The 22309-nt window shown below is 42.2% G+C and overlaps 4 protein-coding genes across 6 annotated transcripts in view; 2 read left to right on the plus strand and 2 right to left on the minus strand.

The window, feature by feature from the left end:
* LOC119744446 (integrin beta-1-B-like) overlaps positions 1 to 6020 on the minus strand; it is a 30216-nt gene extending 24196 nt beyond the window's left edge. The window contains exon 1 of the mRNA XM_038220375.1: positions 5744 to 6020. The gene's annotated coding sequence lies outside the window, so the exon portion shown is untranslated. The remainder of the gene's footprint in view (positions 1 to 5743) is intronic.
* Positions 6021 to 7952: 1932 nt separating this feature from the next.
* On the plus strand, positions 7953 to 10206 carry LOC119745582 (carbohydrate sulfotransferase 3-like). Its single transcript, XM_038222043.1, has one exon. It carries the CDS (start codon positions 8145 to 8147, stop codon positions 9378 to 9380), a length of 1236 nt encoding a protein of 411 aa, XP_038077971.1. The 5' UTR covers positions 7953 to 8144; the 3' UTR covers positions 9381 to 10206.
* Positions 10207 to 10258: 52 nt separating this feature from the next.
* On the minus strand, positions 10259 to 17165 carry LOC119745581 (F-box/WD repeat-containing protein 7-like). Of its 2 annotated transcripts, none has more exons than XM_038222042.1 (2): positions 16724 to 17165; positions 10259 to 12982 (listed from the first exon to the last, which is right to left on the minus strand). In XM_038222042.1, exon 2 carries the CDS (start codon positions 12937 to 12939, stop codon positions 11473 to 11475), a length of 1467 nt encoding a protein of 488 aa, XP_038077970.1. In that variant the 5' UTR covers positions 12940 to 12982; positions 16724 to 17165; the 3' UTR covers positions 10259 to 11472. The 2 variants fall into 2 exon arrangements, with proteins under 2 accessions (XP_038077970.1, XP_038077969.1); XM_038222041.1 differs by lacking the exon at positions 16724 to 17165 and adding an exon at positions 15743 to 16064.
* Positions 17166 to 17265: 100 nt separating this feature from the next.
* LOC119745580 (F-box/WD repeat-containing protein 7-like) lies at positions 17266 to 22090 on the plus strand. 2 transcript variants are annotated; one of them, XM_038222039.1, is made up of 2 exons: positions 17266 to 17406; positions 19120 to 22090. In XM_038222039.1, exons 1-2 carry the CDS (start codon positions 17325 to 17327, stop codon positions 20634 to 20636), a joined length of 1599 nt encoding a protein of 532 aa, XP_038077967.1. In that variant the 5' UTR covers positions 17266 to 17324; the 3' UTR covers positions 20637 to 22090. The 2 variants fall into 2 exon arrangements, with proteins under 2 accessions (XP_038077967.1, XP_038077968.1); XM_038222040.1 differs by having other exon boundaries at positions 17376 to 17406; positions 19139 to 22090.
* The last annotated feature ends 219 nt before the right edge of the window (positions 22091 to 22309 follow it).

A 22309-nucleotide genomic window follows, 5' to 3' on the forward strand; every position in this document is an offset into this window, starting at 1 on the left:
CAAATTCTGGCAACTTCTTGTGCTGAAATAGCTGTAACATTGTATAAGGACACAAATGACTGACAATGCGGTTTACTTGTTTATTTTTTTGTTTATAAACATAACAATTAAAGAAAAAGAGTAAAGGATGCACATATGTACTTCATTTAAAGGGAATATACAACATTTGCAAACATTGGAAAACAAAACTACCAAATTTTTACGAAATAGCTTACTAGGATGTTGGTAAATGAAAATCTGAAGCATCCTGTAAAATTATGGCACCTGGTATGAAGTCATTTCCAAGAAAAGTGGTATTTTGAATAAATTTCCAACGGTGGTCGGCCGACCACCGTTGGAAAACCTAACTATTTTTCAACTACTGCTCCAAATTTACCCTTTTTTCAGTCCAAATTTTGTTTGCTATTGGTTCCATGTTCATGAACGGGTGCAGACCAGCTAGATTGGTTTCCTTACCTTACAATTTTCCGGCATCTATAAATTGATGCATTTTATCTTAAGAGGAGTCGGGGAACCAGACTACTTGAACATTTTTGTTTTTCCTGGTTTTTCCAGCATTTTCGAACACAAAACTTCAAACTTGTCAGTGTAACAATATTTGATCTATTATACTTACCCCTCAAATAGTTCATTTCTGTAAATTACAGCAAAAGCCAATAATGTACATTCCCTTTAAGCTAATTTGGGCTCTGGTACAAAAACATTTTGGACTCATTTCTCAGGAAAATTAGGATCATATTGCAATTTCTCTGTAATACTGATACCCGTATTTTTGTACATCAAGTACATGTAGGCTTACCACTTAATTTTTATTCATGTGATTGATGAACATAAGTACATGTACCATCAAGCTATAAAAAGGTGTATATTAACATTCCTTTGAACTTCAGATAAACATTGCTTAACCACATACAGTTTATCAGTCAAATGACTCAGAATGTGTGGGCCACACCACAGTTCAAGGAAATACAGCTTATTACGTTGCAGAAATAAATACCACACTCCCAACTTACAATACGGATTTGGCCATGGCCACACTGCATACCAGACATACACGTATGTCCTTGTAAATTGTACCGTTCGCAAACTGCAAATCAAAACACCATACAATTTTACATACATGTACATGTACAGGAAGTTACTGGTATGGTACAATTTATACATGTCCTCCAGAGAAGTTGTAGAAATTATGTAAATTTGACACAGACAAACTATTGGTATGTACTGATCAAATATTTTTGGAGGAATTTGTCTTTCCTAAATCTGAACCAAACATTTTCTAGTTGCTCTTAGAGAAAGTTTTCAAATGAGCATCATTGAGCCAAAAAAAAAAAATAATACTACACACTTGTATATTGAAAACCATTTTTTAGCGTTCTAGACAAGCAAAATATTTAAAACCTAGTAACCGATGGTGCGTTGAAAACAAATAAATTCATGGCAAATAATAGGAACCGGTAAAAATGTGGAAAACCCACAAATATTCAAGTCTTTAACTCTAACTGTACTCAATTCAACGAGACTCTGCATAATTGAATCCTTGAGAGTTAGAGTTAAATTTTTACAATTCAAAATGATGACCCTAACTTGTGAAACTGATCTGAACGACATGTATTCTAATAAAATCAAGAGTACCTATAATTAAAGCCAGACAACCAAATTTGAGAATGACGACCTGATCTGCAACTTCCTTTTGGCCGTCAAAATTAAGCTTGACCTTCCCTGTTCCCATAAAACACCAGTCACCAACGACCGATGTTTACTCTTGCGACAAAAAGGGATTGTTCTCTGTTCACGGAAAGGAAATTCTATCCAACCAACTGTAAAGCCTCGAGAATTTTGACCCCAAATTAAAGAAGCCACACCATGACTTTAACACCGAAATACAGTTTGTGTACAATGTACATGTACATGTACATATTTGATATCGGATCTTTATATGTTTAAAATATGTACTGTTTTCTGTCGCCAAGGTCATGCATATGCAAACAGTTGCTGTGACGTCACTAGGGGAACTCACTTGTAAATCCCATTTTAGGAAGTTAACCACCACATTTTTCTTAAAGCTGTAGGCTTTTGATATTGAAGGGACATTACGGCCAGGAATCAGTGGAATGCGCCCATTTGGGCTACAAAACACGTTTAAAATGAAATGATACCAAATGGAAAGAGCATTTCAAAGTAGAATATTTAAAACGTCCACGCAACCATCTTTAAAAACTGGGTGTTTTTTTGTGTATATTCTTGCGAGAACCATGCGAGAACGAATTTCAGGGCACACAATTTTGTCTCCGAAAATTTAAGAGGTTCAGTGCTGGTTGTGATTCAAGCCACACAGTGGTTGCCTGCTATGGACTACACGTCCATAGCAGGCGACCACTGTGTGGCTTGAATCACAACTAGCACTGAACCACTCAACATTTGTGCATTGGTGCTGTGTGTAAGTTATGTAACGTGTATCGTACATTGAATGAAAATGACAGGAGACATGTATGCGTACTCAATCGCGTCCGATGTAAACAACCGGGGTTTTCCGTCTTTTCTCGGGAACAGTAAAACATTAGGTTAGTTTCCTTTCAACAAGACCTTTAAAATAGGATATAAGTAAACAATCCAAAACATGAAAGTTTAATCTTGCTGTGTTTGGCTTTCATGTACTTCAAAATCAAAACCTAAAACAGAAAACTGCCAAATCCTTTTTGTCTGTCATGTTTTTTTTTTCGATCAGAAAGCAAAAGCACAAAGCAAAATTATAGGCCTAAATGCTTTTGTGTGAGTCATGCGCTGGACACTGACATCGAAGTTCCTGTTGAAGTATGAGCATTGTTTACATCCTCTGTTAATCATGCATCAAGTTTCAACAACTGAGGCAGGAAACCGTGGTTTTGATTCAAGAGAACATTTTCAAGTTTGTTTCACTACAGCAACAGTTCAAAGAATGTTGGTTTAATTAAAGGGAACAACAAATGATGTCATTGCTTCTGATTTGTCATACTACATGTATACTAGAGACTAAAACATTTAAACAGAGATCAGATTTAGGCTAAAAACAAATAATAGTTCTGCTTCCGGTTACCCTACCGTAACCTACCCTAAAACAATAATAAGGGGAAAAAAATTCCGTACTGGATCACCACTTTTTTCAATTAATTTTCAAGCGCCAAAAGTTCCTCCTTTATGGTTATCCTCTCCACTTTCCCTCCTCTACTCTCACCCCCTCCTTTCCTTTATTTCTATTTATTAATCATTTACTTACTCCATCAAGATTCAAACCTCGGACTCTTGCTTGAAACATGAGACCCTTAACCGCTAGGCCGCGCACGATCGCTGTTGCAATGATCAATCTTTGGACGTATTTGAAGTATCCATTGAATGAGTTAAATATTCATGAGAAAATAAATATTCATAATGACGTATTGCACTATCTTTGGCTGGCTCATGCATTGTCATGGTTGTCGATGTCATGCGTATAACGTACCGCTGTCTTCCAGACACTTCAATCAGTTTTGACCGGCTGCTTCAACTCAGTTCTGCGCGCCGTGTGCATCCAAAATGTGCTCTAAAAACACATTTTGCCTAATTGTTTTTTCCGCATTTACAGAGCTTCCTGGATTCCTCTTGAGTCTTGGGTGAAAACTGAAATCACAGCTTGAGGTGAAAATTGATGTGTTTGGCGGCAGGTAAAGTGGTGACCCAGTATGGATATTTTTTCCCGATACTTTAAGTACTTGAATAACTATAACTTTAGTTTAAGATGTTTAACTTAGTTAGGGTTAGACCGCTTCGGAAAATCTGAACATATTTTAGGCTAGGGCTAGGGAGGTCGGCGTAACGGGGTCGGTCTTCATTTGTATCTATTTGCGTGCGAAAGTGTGTTTCAAACTGGCGCAGTTTAACCTTTTTTTGAAACTGGAACAGTTTCTCTGATGAGATGATTACAGAGAGAAATGATGGATCTTTCCAATGATATATTTGTTTTGGATGATCGCCGTATTCGAAATCGTGAAATCTGCTGTTGAAAACGATGTTTATTTCTGGGAAGTTGTGATCGCAGTCGCCCTGGGAGTGGCCATCTTGTTTTTAGCTCGTGACATTCACTCACGTTTTGTGGCGAGATTTGCCGAGATTTCGTCGGACAAAAATAGAAATGACATCATTGAAAAGCCAAAGAAAATCTCTTTCGACTCATACCAAGAAGAGGTACGCTCGATTTTGTTTTGGCTTCCGATTTTGGAGATTTTTTCTGACGAAATAAAGGTACAGATTGTCATGATTTTTGGGCCGAAAAATCGTTAAAAATCTCACATGAGGAGTTCATGAAAGACTAAAAAAGGGGTAGTTTCTGAAAGGGTAGAATTTCAGGAGTTTGTGTGACTAGTTTTTTTGTTATGTTTCCCATGACGCTTTTTGACGCTGGGGGTTTTGTTGTCGGGGTGCCTTCGGCAAGGTGATTAAAATATGGCGCACGGCGGTGTCACAATGGCTGCCTATTTCTTCCTCCATGCTTTATGCATGCATGAAGCAATAATATTTCAATGCTGTGATTACTGGGGTAAATTTTGGTGGATTGCTTTATTGGGGAAATTTACATTATACAAATATACAATTCTGCTAAAAAAAATAACATAGTAATATTTCAACTGTTTCTGAATATTTTCCAAACTTGAACTAAATTTGCATTAAACATGTTAACATTAGCTTATTTTTGTCTTTCCTTTTTTTGCCCTAGGCTTCTAGTTCCTGAATATGTTTAGTCCAGAGTCTAACCAGACTGTTCTGAGTACAATGTATTATGAAGAACAAGATTCAATGTTTTTTTAAATTATTTTTGAATATACATCTCATTCTCTGCATAAGGCCAAAAAAAGGGAACAAAATAAATATAAAGTTAATTCCCACTGGAACCTACATATTGGAGAAATGTTGTCTGTCATCAAATACTTCCATACTTTAAAGATATACTTTTGCCAAGTTAAAAACCCTTTTTTGGCTTTATATTACTTCCAACACACAGTTGGGTGAATGTTAATGTAAGGTTTCCATGCATTTCTATTTTAGGTCCCTGGATTCCCATCCTTGTTCAAATCAACCTCAAATATGACAGCTCCGAGGAAATTTACACATACCAGCTATTAAAGGACTACCATAAAGATGACCTGAGAATACAAATTTAGAATAATATGATCTCATCTAAATGAACTTGAAAATGTTTTAAAAACCTTTCTCAAATATTTTGAGGTGATTTGGATTTTTCTTTTTAATTTTACACCCCGCACCATGCCGACAGAATAATTAGGGTTGGACATGCCCCTTTAATGGACCATAACTTCACCATACTTTAAGATATAAACTTATAATTGGTACCATTAGATTTCTTTTTGGAAGCTCTTTCCAATGATACCAAGTTTGTAATATTTGGACCAAAAAACCCCAAAAGTGCCGACCACCCTACTAGGGCTAGGCTAGGCTACATTTTGTTCAAGAAAATTGAAGAAAGTGCATTTTTTTTCAATTAATGAATAAGTAGGCCTAGGCCTACATGAGCATCAACATGCATCTGAATATCATTATCAAATCCTTGCCCAATCAGGCACTGTTTGAAATTATTAATTATTTCATTCGAATCACATAGGCCCTATGTCCGAAAACTGGGCAACAAATTTCATTTAGTCATGTTAGTCCAATGAATCGTCCATAAGTTGAAACCGCATTCCAAGACTCAAACACGGTACAATTCACTCACCGATTTTCAGAAGAATTTGTCCCCTTTTGGCGACTCGTTCGTTTTTTATACGAATACGTAGTGTTTCTCCTTTTACTGTAATTTTCCGTACACACTAGAATTTCGTTCTTTAGCAGTTATTTCAACTCAAAAAGACAGACTTTTCGCACACAAACTTCGCTACCCACTCATTTGAGTCATATCGCGATAACTAAGTTGTACGTATAGCTTCCGGTATGTTAACCTTCAAAATAAACTTGTACCAATCCCTCTGTGGCTAGGAATTGGCCATACGGTAGCGCTTCACGCGTGGAGCCAGCGGGAAGAGTGTTTCGCATACTCAAAGCATTTTGTAAGTTTATGTCTGGACGCCGTTCGATAGGGGGCGGTGTAACAAAAAGTCACGCGTCACAAACATGCAAAACATTCGACCAATAATGTGCACGTGTGACGATAAAGCTTTACATTTGACCTTCCCCTCGACATTTTCACTGCTGATCCAGTTTTCCTACATGATCATCCCTTCACCTTTGGAACTCAGTTCTGTACAGTCTTCTGCAGACAGGCGAAACTTTGAGTTTCCTCCGTTTCTTTTCACAACTTAGAACTCACAAAAGAGATTTGTTACAACAGTAAACTATTTATCTTTTTTCTCTCTCCAAGGTCTAATCCGATTGATCAAGAAGGCCAGAGACAGGCGCGAATCCAGAGGGTTTTTTTTAGGGGGGGGGGTGGGAAGTCAAACCCCCAGCTCTGTCAACAATTTTTTTCCATGAAAAATGCACGAAAATATATGCGAACCCCCCCCCCCCCCCCCCCCCCCCCCGTGCTCAACACCCAAAATTGTTTTACTGGTAATGTCCGCCTTTGCACAAAACACGGACTGAGCCAGCTAATTGGTTAGGGGGTTTATCTACACGTTTCTGTGATATAGTGATACTAATCGTCGGATTTGAACAGCACCCCCATTGAAAGTATGGTACGAGATCCCCCCCCCCCCCCTTATTGATTTTCGGAGGCACAAGTCACTGTCCGGAGGAAAAAAACCTGTCTGCATTTCAGATTATTTTTGCCGATGAAACCCCCCCCCCCCCCACCCCTGCGAAAATTCCCGTTTTTATACCACGATGTAATTCAAGCCATCTGGCCCTCAAACCCAGACCATTCACCCTGGCATCCTTCAGACCCCAGGCAATCCGAACAGTGCATTTGTGTACAAGCAAAATGTACACAAGCACACTAGGTCTTCCTGTCAATTTTAACCCCTCCAATAGGGTCACCGGAGTGACACCCCCTCTGGTGGACCTCAGGCATGGCCAGCACGTGGCTGGGACAATATAAAACATAGAATTGTGAGACGGTTTAATTCCACCCTGACTCTTCGCTCGTACCCCCGCCCTGCAAACCCCACCCTGTTTCCAGGGCGGGGGGTACGAGCGAACTCATGACTCCAGCGCAGATATGTAATAGCATTGCAGCGGTGGCAGCTTTTTGGATGCTATCGCTTAACCCTTTCACTACCATGGGCTTGTTTTGGCACCAAAAGTCGACGCCACTTCCTTAATACCGGTGGCTCCTTTTGGCACCAAGCCATTCTGCATTTTGCGAAAATGTTAATAGCGCCCCCTCTCGACGAATTGTCTTTCTGGCATTATTATGCGTTGACATAGTTAAAACTCCACGGTTGAAACATATCAATTAGACTACTCAATTATGTGAATGTGAACACTCTTCCTCCCGCCCCCCCCCCCCCCCAATTTAATGTTGCTAGGGGAATTAGCCAGTTTGCCTGCACGCCCGATTTCCAACAACATTGAACTGGGGGGGGGGGGAGGGGGGGGGCTTACACTAGTTCCTAAATACATAGATTGGCGCGTGTCCGTTTACATAATCTTGGTAAACACATCAAGGGTAATAAACAGGCAGGCGGTTTGGAAGTTAACATATTTTTTTACATTTGCGTGGCAAGCAATGGGCTCTGTCCTCCATGAAGTACCTGGGCGCTACACAATGAATTTTTTCCAAAAATGACGATCACGCACACGTGTGATGGATTTTGTACGTACATGTAGTACGTACGTGTACTGGTGTGAACGTATCGACTTTGGCCCCATTAATCCGTATGCGGAATTAACATCTGCCATTTTTGTAACACGGTGATGACCCATGGCATCTTTGGTTAGAATCGAGTCATGGGAATTTATTCATTTTCACTCGAACGTTTGAATGGTGGAGTTTAAAAAGATCATTGCCACACTAAGTGAAGGAACACAAGTTGATGCACAAGGACCTCCAGCTTCTCACCGTACATGGATCTTATCGACAAAGCCCACTGAATCCCTAACGTCCTAGTAATATTTCGGATTCTGTGTTATCATAAACCATATTTTTGGGGCTTATTTTGCATTGAAATATTACCACGATGCATCGAGCTCGTTGCTACAGAAAGTTTGTAATCTGCATAGTGCTATTTGCGACCGTGTGGATTGTAATGCTCGTGGTGGGCCCAAAATTGACGAAACCGCCCCGAGTTTTGCCTTTTTTGGACGTGTCATATTGGAGCAAGAGTTCCGATGGAGATCACTCGAGTTCCTTGAACGCAGATGCTCGAGATGTCCGCAATCAGTCGAAGCCTGTACTTCCTGGACGCTTTCCAGAGGCTACTAGACATCTGCCAACCCCCGTGTTGTTGTTTGCAAGCATGCGAACGGGTTCTTCCTTTGTGGGCGAGGCTCTTGGAAACAGCAAAGATGTTTTCTACCTTTTCGAACCCGGACATGCTCTACAGACGACTCAGCTCGCGAAACTGGAATCCATGAGGAGTTTAGGGCTCACCTACAACGTGGCTAGTTTGTGCATCAACATGCTGGCTAAGTTGTACCGGTGCGACTTTCGTGATTTGGACTTCTACCTGAAGTACCTCTCCGACCAGAAACTGGATGTGCTGAAACACAGAACACCCAGACTCTACGAAGCCTGCCGCTACAGACAACCCCACGATGCGACCCAGTGCAAAGTCACGCTTCGCATGGCGACAAAGTCTTGTAAGCAGAGCAAATACGTCATCGTCAAGGAGATCAGAATCCCGCAAATTGAGATGCTGACTCCATTAATCGAAGCCCACGGCTTGGACTTGAAGGTCATCAACTTGATTCGAGACCCTCGCCCCATGACTGCCTCCGTCTTGCGCGCCATGCGTGGTCGCAATCTCTTCTCCTCCAACAAGACCTTACCTAAATACTGCCGGGGCGTTCTGTCCAAATACTGCAGGTACGGCAAGGCAAACTTGGAATTGGGCAAAGGCCCGTCTTGGCAAAGACGGTACATGTTCCTGAGGTACGAAGATATGGCATCGGATCCCACTTCTACCACCAACAATATATTTAAGTTTCTCGGTCGCAGGAAGGTACCAAAGACAGTGCAACGGTGGATCGAGAAGAACACCAAATCAGGAACACCCGGACCTTACTCTACAAGCGGGAACTCGAGTCAGGTTTACCAGGCTTGGCGTGGCGCCATGCCTTTTGAGGTGGCCAAAGCTATCGAAGAGGTGGGACAATGTCGAGAGATGATGGACATGATGGGATACCGCCTGCTGGAAGATGAGAGACATCAAAGGAACTTGTCTCGATCGCTTTATGGACATCTGAATGTGTAATTTCAACAACTGAAATCAAATACAAACGTTCGACCATGCAATGAAAAACTGCTCATTTCATTTGCGGATCACGCTATTAATTATATTGATGACGATAATACAAACAGATGGACCGATTGGATTAACACTTTGCCCAAGTGGGTTTTTTTATGGATGTACTGCACATCACAAACTTTCACTATAAATAAGTCACTATGGGTTGGGATCAGGGCCGGAATTCTCATGGATTTTGGGATAAAACAATATGGTCATCTCATAAATCAGAGGAAGAGAAAAGTGTAAAATGTGAATGCAAACTCCATCCGGGTTTTTAAGGTTATTTTAAATTAAAGATGGTGTGGTAAGAAGTTGAGGTGATGGGTGTTTTTTTCCGAGTGAATTTGTTCAATCCTCTGAACAAAATGTCGGCTATGTTTTTAGTATAGTTCCTGCCTTTCCCGGTATATTTATCTGGGTTTTCATCCCATTTCTATGACTGGGCAGTTCTTCAAAGTCTTCTCTAGGTTCGTTCCGGCTTTCGAACTTCAATGCTTTCAGGGAATCTCTAGTTTCATTACCAGAAATTCAACAATTTGTATTTTTTTGTAGTCTTTATACAAAGGCAGTGAATTAGCACACGTGGCATATACGTCACGACCACGGCATGAAACGTATCGATTGTATTTTGAAGGTCAGTGCGCAAAACAATGGAGCTCTTGTCAAAACACAAAACATGCACATGTAGTTAAAATTGACTGTGTTAATGCATTCATCCCCACAAACATCGGCGGATTTTTTTGTCTTTTTCATGCGAAATTCGGCCATAAAATTGGAGACAAAGGGGGCACCGCACGGCCGTAACAAACCACATTAAATAAAAGATGATTGAGGCTGTGTAATTCTGCTAGCAATAATCTATTTAATAGTAGAGCTCTACGTAAGGATCAGTCCTAAAATAAAAACAAATAATACACAGCAACTACCTCATTCTGAAATTGAATGAATTCATAAATACTAGGCCGATTTCACCAACTAAATAATTAACTTAAATTAAAAAAAACCACCAGAAATCTGTAAAGGTTTGTAAATTTTGTCCCGAATAATCATGTTTCTGGAGTGGAATATTTATATGTTCTCTTGAAAACATGTTTGAACAGGGCAAACTGCGGCGTTAAATACATTTCACAAATGATGCAGTAAACTGGACAAGTGGTCCATAAAGATAGCATCAGGCCTACATGTATAATGTAAAACAAGGTATCTCTACTTTACGTATCTCAAATTAGTAACAGCACAGTTTTTAAAAGAATTGCAAAGATTCCCTTTTTACTGAGATATGGTATTGTTAAACATAGCCAGGGGAAACTTTGTAAGTATCATGAAATAAATCTTTTAGTACCAACATTTCTTCTTTTGCGTTTATAACATCATTAAAAGCTATCAATCAGAAATATTAGCTCTGGCAGGAGCTTTTACATGTCACTTGGTGGTCGGTCGGTCCGTCGGATGGTCTGTCTGTCTGTCCCGAAAATTGACCATAAGTGTGGCGTTCCATATGGGACATCGGCGTCGCATTTTTCACTTGAGCTTATTATTGTGCACTCGCACTTGTTTTTTTTTTTTTTTTAACTTAAGCTTTACCATTATTGAAACTATGCGCATAACAGGCTTATAAGTGTTCGACTGCTGAGTAAGCATTAAAAAGTATAAAAACCAATTAAGGGCATTACCAAACAACTGTACAAAATAATTTACTGGTAATGGTAATTAAAAATGCTATACATTGTACACTGTTAAAAAAATTCAAGTTACATTTCAAAGACAATTTGAAATCAAAATTTTGTCTTTTCCTTGATATCGTCAGAAATCTGCGTAATTCTGTGGCTATGAATAATTATTACCTTAAAATTGTTATCGACATTCCATTTCCCACCTGCATCAACACTTTGATCAGATTACACGCATACACACACTGCATGTACACCCTGGCCTTGTCTTTGCCAACTAAGCATGCGCACTTCTGGACTTTAGATCGCGCAAGGCATGGTGGGAAACAACATGGCGCAGCAAGATCGTACCCACCGGGCACGAGCTCAATGCAATAATTGCTTGATTACCAGTAATGATGGACGTACAAGTTCATGTCTTTGACTAGATTCTGGAATATGATTTTTGTATCATCCATCCAGAGGGTCAAGCGTTTGCCACTCTGATCCTCTTCGTGAATCGAGGTTCTAAGGAGCTTAAACCCATCCACAGAGGCCTTGTATATGTGATAGACATTTCTCTTGTAGTCGTATCTGTCCTCCAGAACACATCTGTTTCCATGGAAGCAAAAGACGGTCTTCAAGTGACCAAACTTGGCTAGAAAATGCACGTCGCGATTGCGCGTCAGGTATGCCCCTTCGTAATTGCGATGGGGCAGCGCGCGCAGGAATAACCCGCCATTCACGAAGTAGTTTTGGATCCACACATGACTTACGGACATTTCGAAGTCATCGATGGGGATGGACGTACATTCCCCCGTCTCGACACTTCGGACAACTACCCCAGTGGGACCCGGTTCTTGGTGCAGGCTTGCCACAGTGCCGTAGCCGAGTTTCAAAGACTGTAGATGGTCCGTTTGTTTCGACGCGTGCACGCATCTGCCACTGCGCGCGTGCCAGACGCGGAGTTGCTTATCACAGTAAATAGCGGCCACGATCTTACCCCGATAATCAACATCTTTAAGTTTGGACTCCGAGTCGGGACTGGCTAAGACGTGCCGGCAAATACCGTCACTGACGGTCCAGACACGAATGTCATCATCGGAAACAGCTTGACTGACAACCATGTCACCGTCAAAGAAGATGCACTGAATGTCCATCTTCTTATGTCCCTTCATCGGAGGCAGTTCTTGGCCGCTGCTTACACTGAATGCCCGGAGCATCCCTTCAGTGCACCCAGCAACCACTATGCCCTTTTGAACCTTGACGGTGTTTTCGCGTCCACTCAAAACTGCCCGAAAGACGCGCTCGCAAATCCCTTTTCTAACGTCCCAAACTTTGATGGTACCGTCTGAGAAACTCATGGTGAACAAATCGCCGTCACCGTCTGAGCATCGAACGTGCGGACGTCCGCTCTGTCTGGCGTGATGAACCAGCAGGTCTTCATCACCAAACACCTTCAAAGTGGTCACGTGACAGCGATTGTGCTCCAAGTTGCCCTCTAGGTGGCGCGCTTTCAGGTAAATCTCCTTCCATTTGCAAGTGCTGGGCAGTCCCGTTGGATTCCCTTCTCTTACGATGGCATCCATCGGGAAGGTCGTCTTTCCGTTGACTTCGCTTCCATCGCATGTTTGCTGCGGCTCGTACGGGATTTCCTTGCTGATGTCTGTCAGCGTGCTGTAGTAGTACTCCCAACCGTTTCGTCGACAGAGAGGGCGCCACCAAAAGTCCTGGTTGAGCGCACAGCGCCAACTACGGCAGCAGACTGCCAGCTTGCATAGGTCTGCTGGGCTGAGGTACTGGAATATCGCCTCGAGTAACTCGTACGGTAGACACATCATCAGGTCACCGTTGGGGGCGTCAATCACGGTCATGGTGACTCTACCAACCGTTCCCTTATGTTAATAGATTGAGATTCTGGATCATAAAGTAATACAAAAGAAAAAAAAAAGATTATTCTTTGGACACTTTTGCTCTTACAGCCATATAGCGAAAATACCTGTGTTCCAATAAGTCAATTACAAGTCAATGGACCGATCCAGTAAGCCCCGCCACTGATCTCTATATAAAGACTGGATAGCGGATATGCATACAACATTCACACAGCAGACTTTGCATATTGACCAATTCGCCCCGGTCTCACGAAGATGGCCGCGTATAATACGAACGTTCTACGCGTAAATACGCGCGCGTTGTATCAACAGTTGACGCGCATTTTGGTCACGTACACATATTATGATGTTCTAAAAGGGACACATTTCCGTAGTGATTATTATTTCAAAACGCCGAAAAAGTGATATTTGCGGCATTTTAGTAACCACGACATTAGAAAAACTGTAGTTAACCTTGGTCAGTGGTGGTGGTCAAAATATAAGTCAAGTGAACCGCGACGTTACAAAAGAAATCATGTCTATCTGTCTATAAAAACGGCAACTTGTCCATTGTAGATCACCAGCCGGTCTCACCAATATGGTGTCAAATTCGTACATTGTGCGGCTCTGTATTAGCTATCCAGTCTTTATATAGAGATCAGTGAGCCCCGCCCACTGCGCACGTGGGCAAATTACCACGTGCTCCTCTCCAATGCCACGCTGCATTTTCCTGCCGCGCGCATCACACGCGCGTGCACGCATGTCGGACTTCTGTGCACGCACGTCGGACATAAATCACGGCTGTCATGATTGGTCAGTACACCATGGGGCGGTGCTTACTGGATCGGTCCATTCACAAAACAAGTCAATTCATGCTTGTTTGCACAAAATGCATGAAATGAATAAACAGTGAAAAGAAACGCCCTTTGACCACAAAGACGTACGTCATGGACTGTGCGCAATGGTCAGCGCCTTTTACACGGTTCATAAAATATGCGTCAGAAGACAAACTTATGCAATATTGGACCCGTGATTGCTAACAATCACTTGACCATAACCTGGCTATTAACATAATAGGCGCATATAATTATATAGGCAATAATATGCATGTACATTGTATAGCTGTAGGTTTGATATTCTCAAAACCAAGGCTACCGTGAGTACGCTATCGTTTAAGATTCAACCATAGACGAATATTTAATTTCCAATAATAAAAATAAATACATTTACAATAAATCCAAAGACGAACGTTCAAAACCTGAGCAAATTTCAGCTCAGTGGATATTACATTAGCTGAGAAAACAGTAAAAATACTGCACCACAATTGGATCATTACAGAACACTGTTCGTCAATAGAGTTCGTTATGATCCAAGGATGAGTATTGGAAATCAATAACAATCTGGATGGGATAATTTCACAGGGTGTGCAGTACCATATCTAATCCAATTAAGCTTTTGATAATGCGGTAGTTTACTTTTGGGATAATGCAAATGATTCTACTGATGTACCCATGCAGTTCTGTTGACTCAACTGACTCTTATGCCCGGTTGTGATACCAATGCTGTTCGTATACATGTAAATTATATATTAAAATACATGTACATGTACAGGTTTTCCCGGCCAATTTCCTGAAATATTCATTCACTTCTGAAAATTGATCTTTGATCTGCGTCTTAATTTGAATGCACGTCTTTATTCCTATTTCAATTCAAAGAAAGTTCAATCGTTTTCATTGTCCTTGGATTCGGTTTTGAGAAACAGACGGCCAATCACGTTACCTGTGCATTCATTTACGCAACCATACCTGTTCTAAATTGATTTCAGGTACAGCTAATTTGATTAATGGACATAAATGAAAGGTGCTGCTCAATCACTTAGTTGATTTTAAAGAATCGAATGCTCTGGTACTAGCGCAAATGAAACGCGTGTTCAGAGCGATTCTTGAATTCAAAAGAAAATGAATGACCGATTTTCAGAGGTAAATGAATATTGGCCGGGAAGAAGTATATTAATCCATTTTGAGCCAAGACCATGCAGCGGAAGTATGGAGAAAGGACACTGAACAGGAAACTCAAAAATGTATTGCAGAGACATCCGGTATAAAGGCCTATATATCAGTGTGCACAGCTAGCTATCGTTTCATCCACCGTGCACCAAGGGCGGATCCAGAACACAATTTTGGGGGGGGGGCCAAAAAAAAATTTGGTCCCCCCCAAAAAAGTGGGTCTCAAAAATTACGGCGTGGGGTTCGGGGCCCGTGAGGGCCCCGAAAATTTTTTGGATTCTAGATGCTCTGTGGTGCGATCTGAGGCAATTTCTGACCACTTTAACCAATTTTTTGTTAGGAAAAGATGGTGGTGTACTCATTGCCTGCCTTTATTGCGATGTCACATTAAAAAAAAAAAAAAATTGGTTTCGTTTTTGGGGGGGCCATAGCCCCCTTTGGCCCCCCCCCCTGGATCCGCCCTTGCCGTGCACTATGTTACTCGATACTTACTGTCATGTCTCCTTTGTCGTATTCCTTGTTCACGTACGGGTGGGCAGCGCGTGTCCGGGTAGCCAGTGCGCCGTATGACCAGGGATGACAACAAAGGCACGGTGCCTTTACGACAGCTATATACGAACCACGTGCTCAGAGCTTGCGTTTATTCTACCTCCATGGTTTAACATTCAAAGACGCCGCCATGCTCATCAGAGGATGCAGTATATGTGTACTACAAATCTTTGTGGTTTACTAGATGTTTCAATTCACAGAAATATTAAAAAGACGTTAAATTACAAAATGGAACAGAGATCCTACCGTACCTCGAGCGTTGATTGAAAATGCAGAACTCGTATAGTAACACCAAGGCAACAGTGATGTACATAAACACGTGCTGGCTGAATTCATCTGACTGATTTTTTTTATGAGCGATCTTGAACTGTAAGGCCCCCGCAAGGCCCTCTGAAGCATGTAGCGGACTTGACAATTTCGATATTGTGGAACAAATTGACACACAACAAAGGCAGTACTGATGTGTGTGGCCCCCTGCAGTGTGCGTGGATCCTGTGTTGATAAATGTTGTGTGTAATAACCATTGGACCATGACCGCGATCGCGAAGCGCGGCATGGCCCGCTAGTAAGCATTAGTAGAAAGATCCCCCCCCCCCCATGATAGACTTGATGACAAGTCGTTAGATTCTTAAGCAGTCGTGTAAATTGTTTACTTAGCTCCTGCTATAGCTGCCTGCTTTTGTGCGTATGGAATTTAGTCTGTGCGCATACGTGAACGTGCTTTCCACTTTTCTCTGTCATTTCAGGAGCATTATAAGGCCAAAAAAAGTCTCCGGTTTCTGGTATGGAGATTGCCCAAAAAGTGGTGCGGCGACGCGGCTTTTTTTTTTTTTAACCTGATTTTTTTTTGCTTCAAATGTCGGCTGATGACTGCAAATGGTGCCCGACTAAACTTAGTGCAAATATATGGGAGTCAAGAGAAGCCACATAAAGCTTATTCTCGATCATAACCCCATCTAAAGACACGTTAAAATTGTGCAGCAGCAGGATTCCAGTCAAACCATTGAGTTAAGCGGTTTTGAGACATCATCTTTCGTTGAAAAAAAAAACTTTTTCATTTTGCCGACGCGCATGGCTACGGCGACGCGCGCGCATACCAGAAACAGGAGACTTATTTTTTTTAATGCTTCACTACGATCGACGCGAATCCATTGGGCGGTACCCATGAAAAGGCTTACTGTGCTTAATGTTCAGTGCAAACAACGACAAAAGAAAGCTTATACTAAACTTACCGGTAATGGAGGAAGGAACACAAACTTCCTCCATGTACTAATCTGCGTTGCATGCTGGAGAGTTAACGAGACTTGCAAAGACAAGACCGGCTTATGGCACATCGATTGAGTCGAAGAGCGAGTAACATTATGCTAATGCACTACCCCGCATCGTTTGTATGCTTGCTCATGGAGCTATAAGAACATGGTACTAAAGTACATTTACACATGTATAAGCATGAAGAAATGGTCTAGCTACATGCTCAACGTGATGAATATGCCCTACGTCATAGCATGGAGGCTGTTCCTATTCCTCCATGATCAAGGAGCTATGGTTAAGTGCGTGAGCATTCCAGTCCAGAAGAGGCATACATAATATTCAATGCATAATGAGATACTTCCTGGCAGTTATAGGGCTTGTTTGTTCTTCACGGCCCAACGATTATTATGCAAAACATTATGCAGGGGGCTGATTATAGCTACCTTCAGAATAAGGATTTGTTTGTTTGTCATCCTCCAATGGTTTGTTAAACAAAATGGTTACGCAAATTGTCAACATAAGCTTCAGTTCGCGGGGCACAGCGGGGGGCCTAGTTCAAGATCGCTCAATATCAGCCAGTACATGCTTATGTATACATTACTTAGTGTTGCCTTGGCTCTGCTGCAAGCCAATACGAGTTCAGCATTTCCATTCAACCCCCGAGGTAAGCTCTATAATTTATGTTCCCATTTCTAATTTAAGATCTGCTTTATACTTCTGTTTTAATTTGAACCATGATATTGAGTAATAAACCACGAAGATTTGTAACGAACATACAACATTATTCTCTGAGCGAGACATCTTTGAATAAACGCCATCGCTGAGCGCGCGGCTATATATAGCTCTATCGATAGCACTGCATGTATGTCATCCGCCATACAACAACATTCATGACATGCACACTATGGTTACCGAATTAAACGCGCGCTCCGTCCGTGGACAAGGAAGACGACAATTTAATGGGAGACTGTCAAGTTCAAGGCCAGGGGCTGGAGAGATTGAACGTGCAGCTCAGTTGGTGGAGCCCTAGCTGTTGCAAATAAAACCGGATGTCAAAGTCATCTGTAATAACCACTGATCTCTATATAAAGACTGGATATAGCGGATATGCATACAACATTCACACAGTAGACTTTGCATATTGACCAATTCGCCCCCGGTCTCACGTAAATACGCGCGCGTTGTAACAACAGTTGACGCGCATTTTGGTCACGTACACATATTATGATGTTCTAAAAGGGACACATTTCCGTAGTGATTGTTAATTTAAAAACGCCGAAAAAGTGATTTGCGGCATTATAAAAGTAACCACAACGTTAGAAAAAATTGTAGTAAACCTTGGTCAGTTGGTCAGTGGTGGTGGCCAAAATATAAGTCAGGTGAACCGCGACGTTACAAAAGAAATCATGCTGTCTATAAAGATGGCAACTTGTCCTTTGTAGATCACCAGCCGGTCTCACCAATATGGCGTCAAATTCGTACATTGTGTGGCTCTTTATTAGCTATCCAGTCTTTATATAGAGATCAGTGGTAATAACTCCCTATAGTCTTGGCTCAAAATAACAGTGATTAATACATGTATTTTCATAGAGCATCTATGACCACCATCATAGTCACAACGTAGCATATCTCAGAGTTGGTTGAGTCCACAGAGCTAGCTATGTTAAAGGCCAGGATCATTTGCATTTATCCCAAAAGTAAACGACCGCATTATTATCAAAAAGCTTCCTCAATGGTACTGGTATGCGCCACTAGACAACCAGTGAACTTTTTACGTACGTCCGCTTGCTGTCATTTAGAAGAAATCAAGAAATCATGTAATGCAGTTTCCACTTGGATCAGTCCATGCTGCAGATCTTGGAAATAATAAGCCCAGTTGAAGAAATTGTGTTCCATCAAAAGGTATGTTGTGCAAAGTTGTTAGCGCTCATTGGAATCGAACAGTGATTCTTGAAGTATAAAGGATCCGGCCATTAAATTAAATATTCGTCTGTGATTGAATCGTAATGTTTGTGTGCTCACGATATCCTGCAACCTCACGGTACTCCCCTTGTGGAACCTACGCTCCACGCATATATTATTGCCTCTTTATATTACATTCGCTTGTATAATTATATGTTCATAGCCAGGTTGCAGTCCAGTCCATGTATGGTCCAATGGCGCATATTGCCCATCACCGACGCATATCTTATGAACGCTGTACAAAATCCTTTTTATCAACAATCATGTAGTTTATTAAATTGACCGTGTGATTGGCTTGACACTAGTACAAACGTAACGTTGTATAGTCTTCCATATATGGCTGTGACTTAATTAAAGTGTCCAAAGATCGAATATATAGTCACTTGTATTTCTTGTTTGTTGATTTATGATCCAGAATCTCATCTGTTAACCAGGACTGATCCAGAAAAGGCTCGTAGTAGAATCATCATGACCGTGTCGGACGCCCCCAACGGTGATCTGATGATGTGTCTACCGTACGAGTTACTCGATGCGATATTCCAGTACCTCAGCCCAGCAGACCTATGCAAGCTGGCAGTCTGCTGCCGTAGGTGGCGCTGTGCGCTCAACCAGGACCTTTGGTGGCGCCCTCTCTGTCGACGAAACGGTTGGGAGTACTACTACAGCACGCTGACAGACATCAGCAAGGAAATCCCGTACGAGCCGCAGCAAACATGCGATGGAAGCGAAGTCAACGGAAAGACAACCTTCCCGATGGATGCCATCGTAAGAGAAGGGAATCCAACGGGACTGCCCAGCACTTGCAAATGGAAGGAGATTTACCTGAAAGCGCGCCACCTAGAGGGCAACTTGGAGCACAATCGCTGTCACGTGACCACTTTGAAGGTGTTTGGTGATGACGACCTGCTGATTCATCACGCCAGACAGAGCGGACGTCCGCACGTTCGATGCTCAGACGGTGACGGCGATTTGTTCACCATGAGTTTCTCAAACGGCACCATCAAAGTTTGGGACGTTAGAAAAGGGATCTGCGAGCGCGTCTTTTGGGCAGTTTTGAGTGGACGCGAAAACACCGTCAAGGTTCAAAATGGCATAGTGGTTGTTGGGTGCACTGAAGGGATGCTCCGGGCATTCAGTGTAAACAGCGGCCAAGAACTTCCTCCGATGAAGGGACATAAGAAGATGGACATTCAGTGCATCTTCTTTGACGGTGACATGGTTGTCAGTCAAGCTGTTTCCGATGATGACATTCGTGTCTGGACCGTCAGTGACGGTATTTGCCGGCACGTCTTAGCCAGTCCCGACTCGGAGTCCAGGCTTAAAGATGTTGATTATCGGGGTAAGATCGTGGCCGCTATTTACTGTGATAACCAACTCCGCGTCTGGCACGCGCGCAGTGGCAGGTGCGTGCACGCGTCGAAACAAACGGACCATCTACAGTCTTTGAAACTCGGCTACGGCACTGTGGCAAGCCTGCACCAAGCACCAGAACGCACTTGGGTAGTTGTCCGAAGTGTCGAGACGGGGGAATGTACGTCCATCCCCGTCGATGACTTCGAAATGTCCGTAAGTCATTTGTGGATCCACAACTACTTCGTGAATGGCGGGTTATTCCTGCGCGCGCTGCCCCATCGCAATTACGAAGGGGTGTACCTGACGCGCAATTGCGACGTGAAGTTTCTAGCCAAGTTTGGTCACCTGAAGACCGTCTTTTGCTTCCATGGAAACAGATGTGTTCTGGAGGATAGATACGACTACCAGAATAATGACTATCACATCTATAAGGCCTGCACCGATGGGCTGAAACTCTTAAGAAGCGCAAATCATGGGAAGGATCAAAGCAAAAGCCTAACAGTCTGGATGGATGACACGAAAATCATATTCCGGAATCTAGATGCGGACATGAACTTGTTCGTCCATCACTACTGGTAATCACTGCATGACTGCATCGACCTCGTGACCGACGGGTACGATCTTGCTGTCCCGTGACCCGTGTTTTTCCCACCACGCCTTGCGCGAGCTTGGATGCAGGAGTGCGCATGTGTAATAGTCTGGTTCCCTGACCTGGCAATTCCCCAGAATGTTTTGGTCTGGGAACCAGACTACATGCATAATTGGCCATGACATCGACAAGGGTGCACACCACTGATCTCCACGTAACTTTTACATGGAGATCAGTGTTGTAAATGTAGCATTATCTGATAAAAAATACTGTTGCATGTGTGGTAGGCGGGAATTAAGATAATTTTTTGTGATAATAATTAATTTGTAATGGATAGTCAAAAATTATACAGATTTCTCACTATTTCATTACATAGACCGCAGTGGCTTTCAAATTGTCTTTAAAAGGTAAATTAACATTTTGTGTACAGTAGTGTACAGTATTTAAAATCTCTACACCAAGGAGTTGTACAGTTGTTTTCTAATACCCTTCGTTTCATATTACATCAGACAGTCCAAACACTTACTGCACAGCATTCAAATTGTAAAGGTTATTAATTTTGTACCAAACGACTCAACTCGAAAATGGTCAAAGTCAAGGGATATCTCCAGAGGGGAGACAAAAAAAAGAGACTCCATAAAGCAAGGCCAAACAGCTTTACTGACGTTAAAGAAATGGATTTAAACGCTTGGTCAGTTTCGATTTCTCAATCGACACTGATTACGTTTTGGGGTTTCCTATTCAAATTGTGACCCAAGTTTGATTCATGGGGCTCCACCTTCAACACGGTTCATTGCTTTACAGTTCTGTCTTTTGAAATCGGCGGAGCCTTTGCGGCAATATATAGTGGGCGGATGACCGATGTAGCCGGTCATGTGAAAAATTTTGGATTCGCGTCATAGGCTTTCAATTAATACTTTCTGACCATGGTGTTTGTTAGGTTGTTTGGGTTTTTTCTGGGGGGGGGGGAGGATAAAACCTCAAGAAATTCGTCCTGTGTTAATGCGCAAGGCCGAAGAAAATAAGCAAGGCTCCTGTCCACAACAGTGGAAAAAAGTGACCGTGTGGTTCGGGGCGCCCATCCATCAAATTTTGGGCCGAAAAGCGGCGGTGCTGAATAGCGCCTGACTTCACCGTGCCTGTATCAGCCTGAGGCGAATTTAGAGGCTTTTCTCACTAAAAACAAAAGCGACAAAAGCTGGAGAATTGAGAGAAATGACCCGAATTTTATTTTGGACCCCGCCATCAGCTATGTTGAAGATCCTGAAACAACATATCATTGCAATCAAACCCAAACGTGCCCGTCACAGGCCCAATTCAAAATGCTGTTGCCAAATATACACGTACCGTGCGTATCGATACCACAGCTTGCGCAACCAACTTCCCGACCGAGCCCAAACCAACAAAACCCTAAGGCCCAACTCAATTCATTACTTGAAAACATCATAAAGAAACAGAGACAATAATTAGTGTTTCCAAATACATAGATTCACTGTAGAATCTGGCCGGTCCCAACACCACAAACGCCCTTCTTAATATAATACACGACACTGTAAATTGTCATAGGTCATAAATTATACATGAACAAATGAAAAGACACAACTGCTAAAAAGGACCGAGCGCCCTCCTATCCTTCAAAAAGTCCAACCATGGAGTCTAACGG

The sequence above is a fragment of the Patiria miniata genome, unplaced genomic scaffold, assembly GCF_015706575.1.
Source record: "Patiria miniata isolate m_02_andy unplaced genomic scaffold, ASM1570657v1 HiC_scaffold_7, whole genome shotgun sequence".
Classification (NCBI taxonomy): domain Eukaryota; kingdom Metazoa; phylum Echinodermata; class Asteroidea; order Valvatida; family Asterinidae; genus Patiria; species Patiria miniata.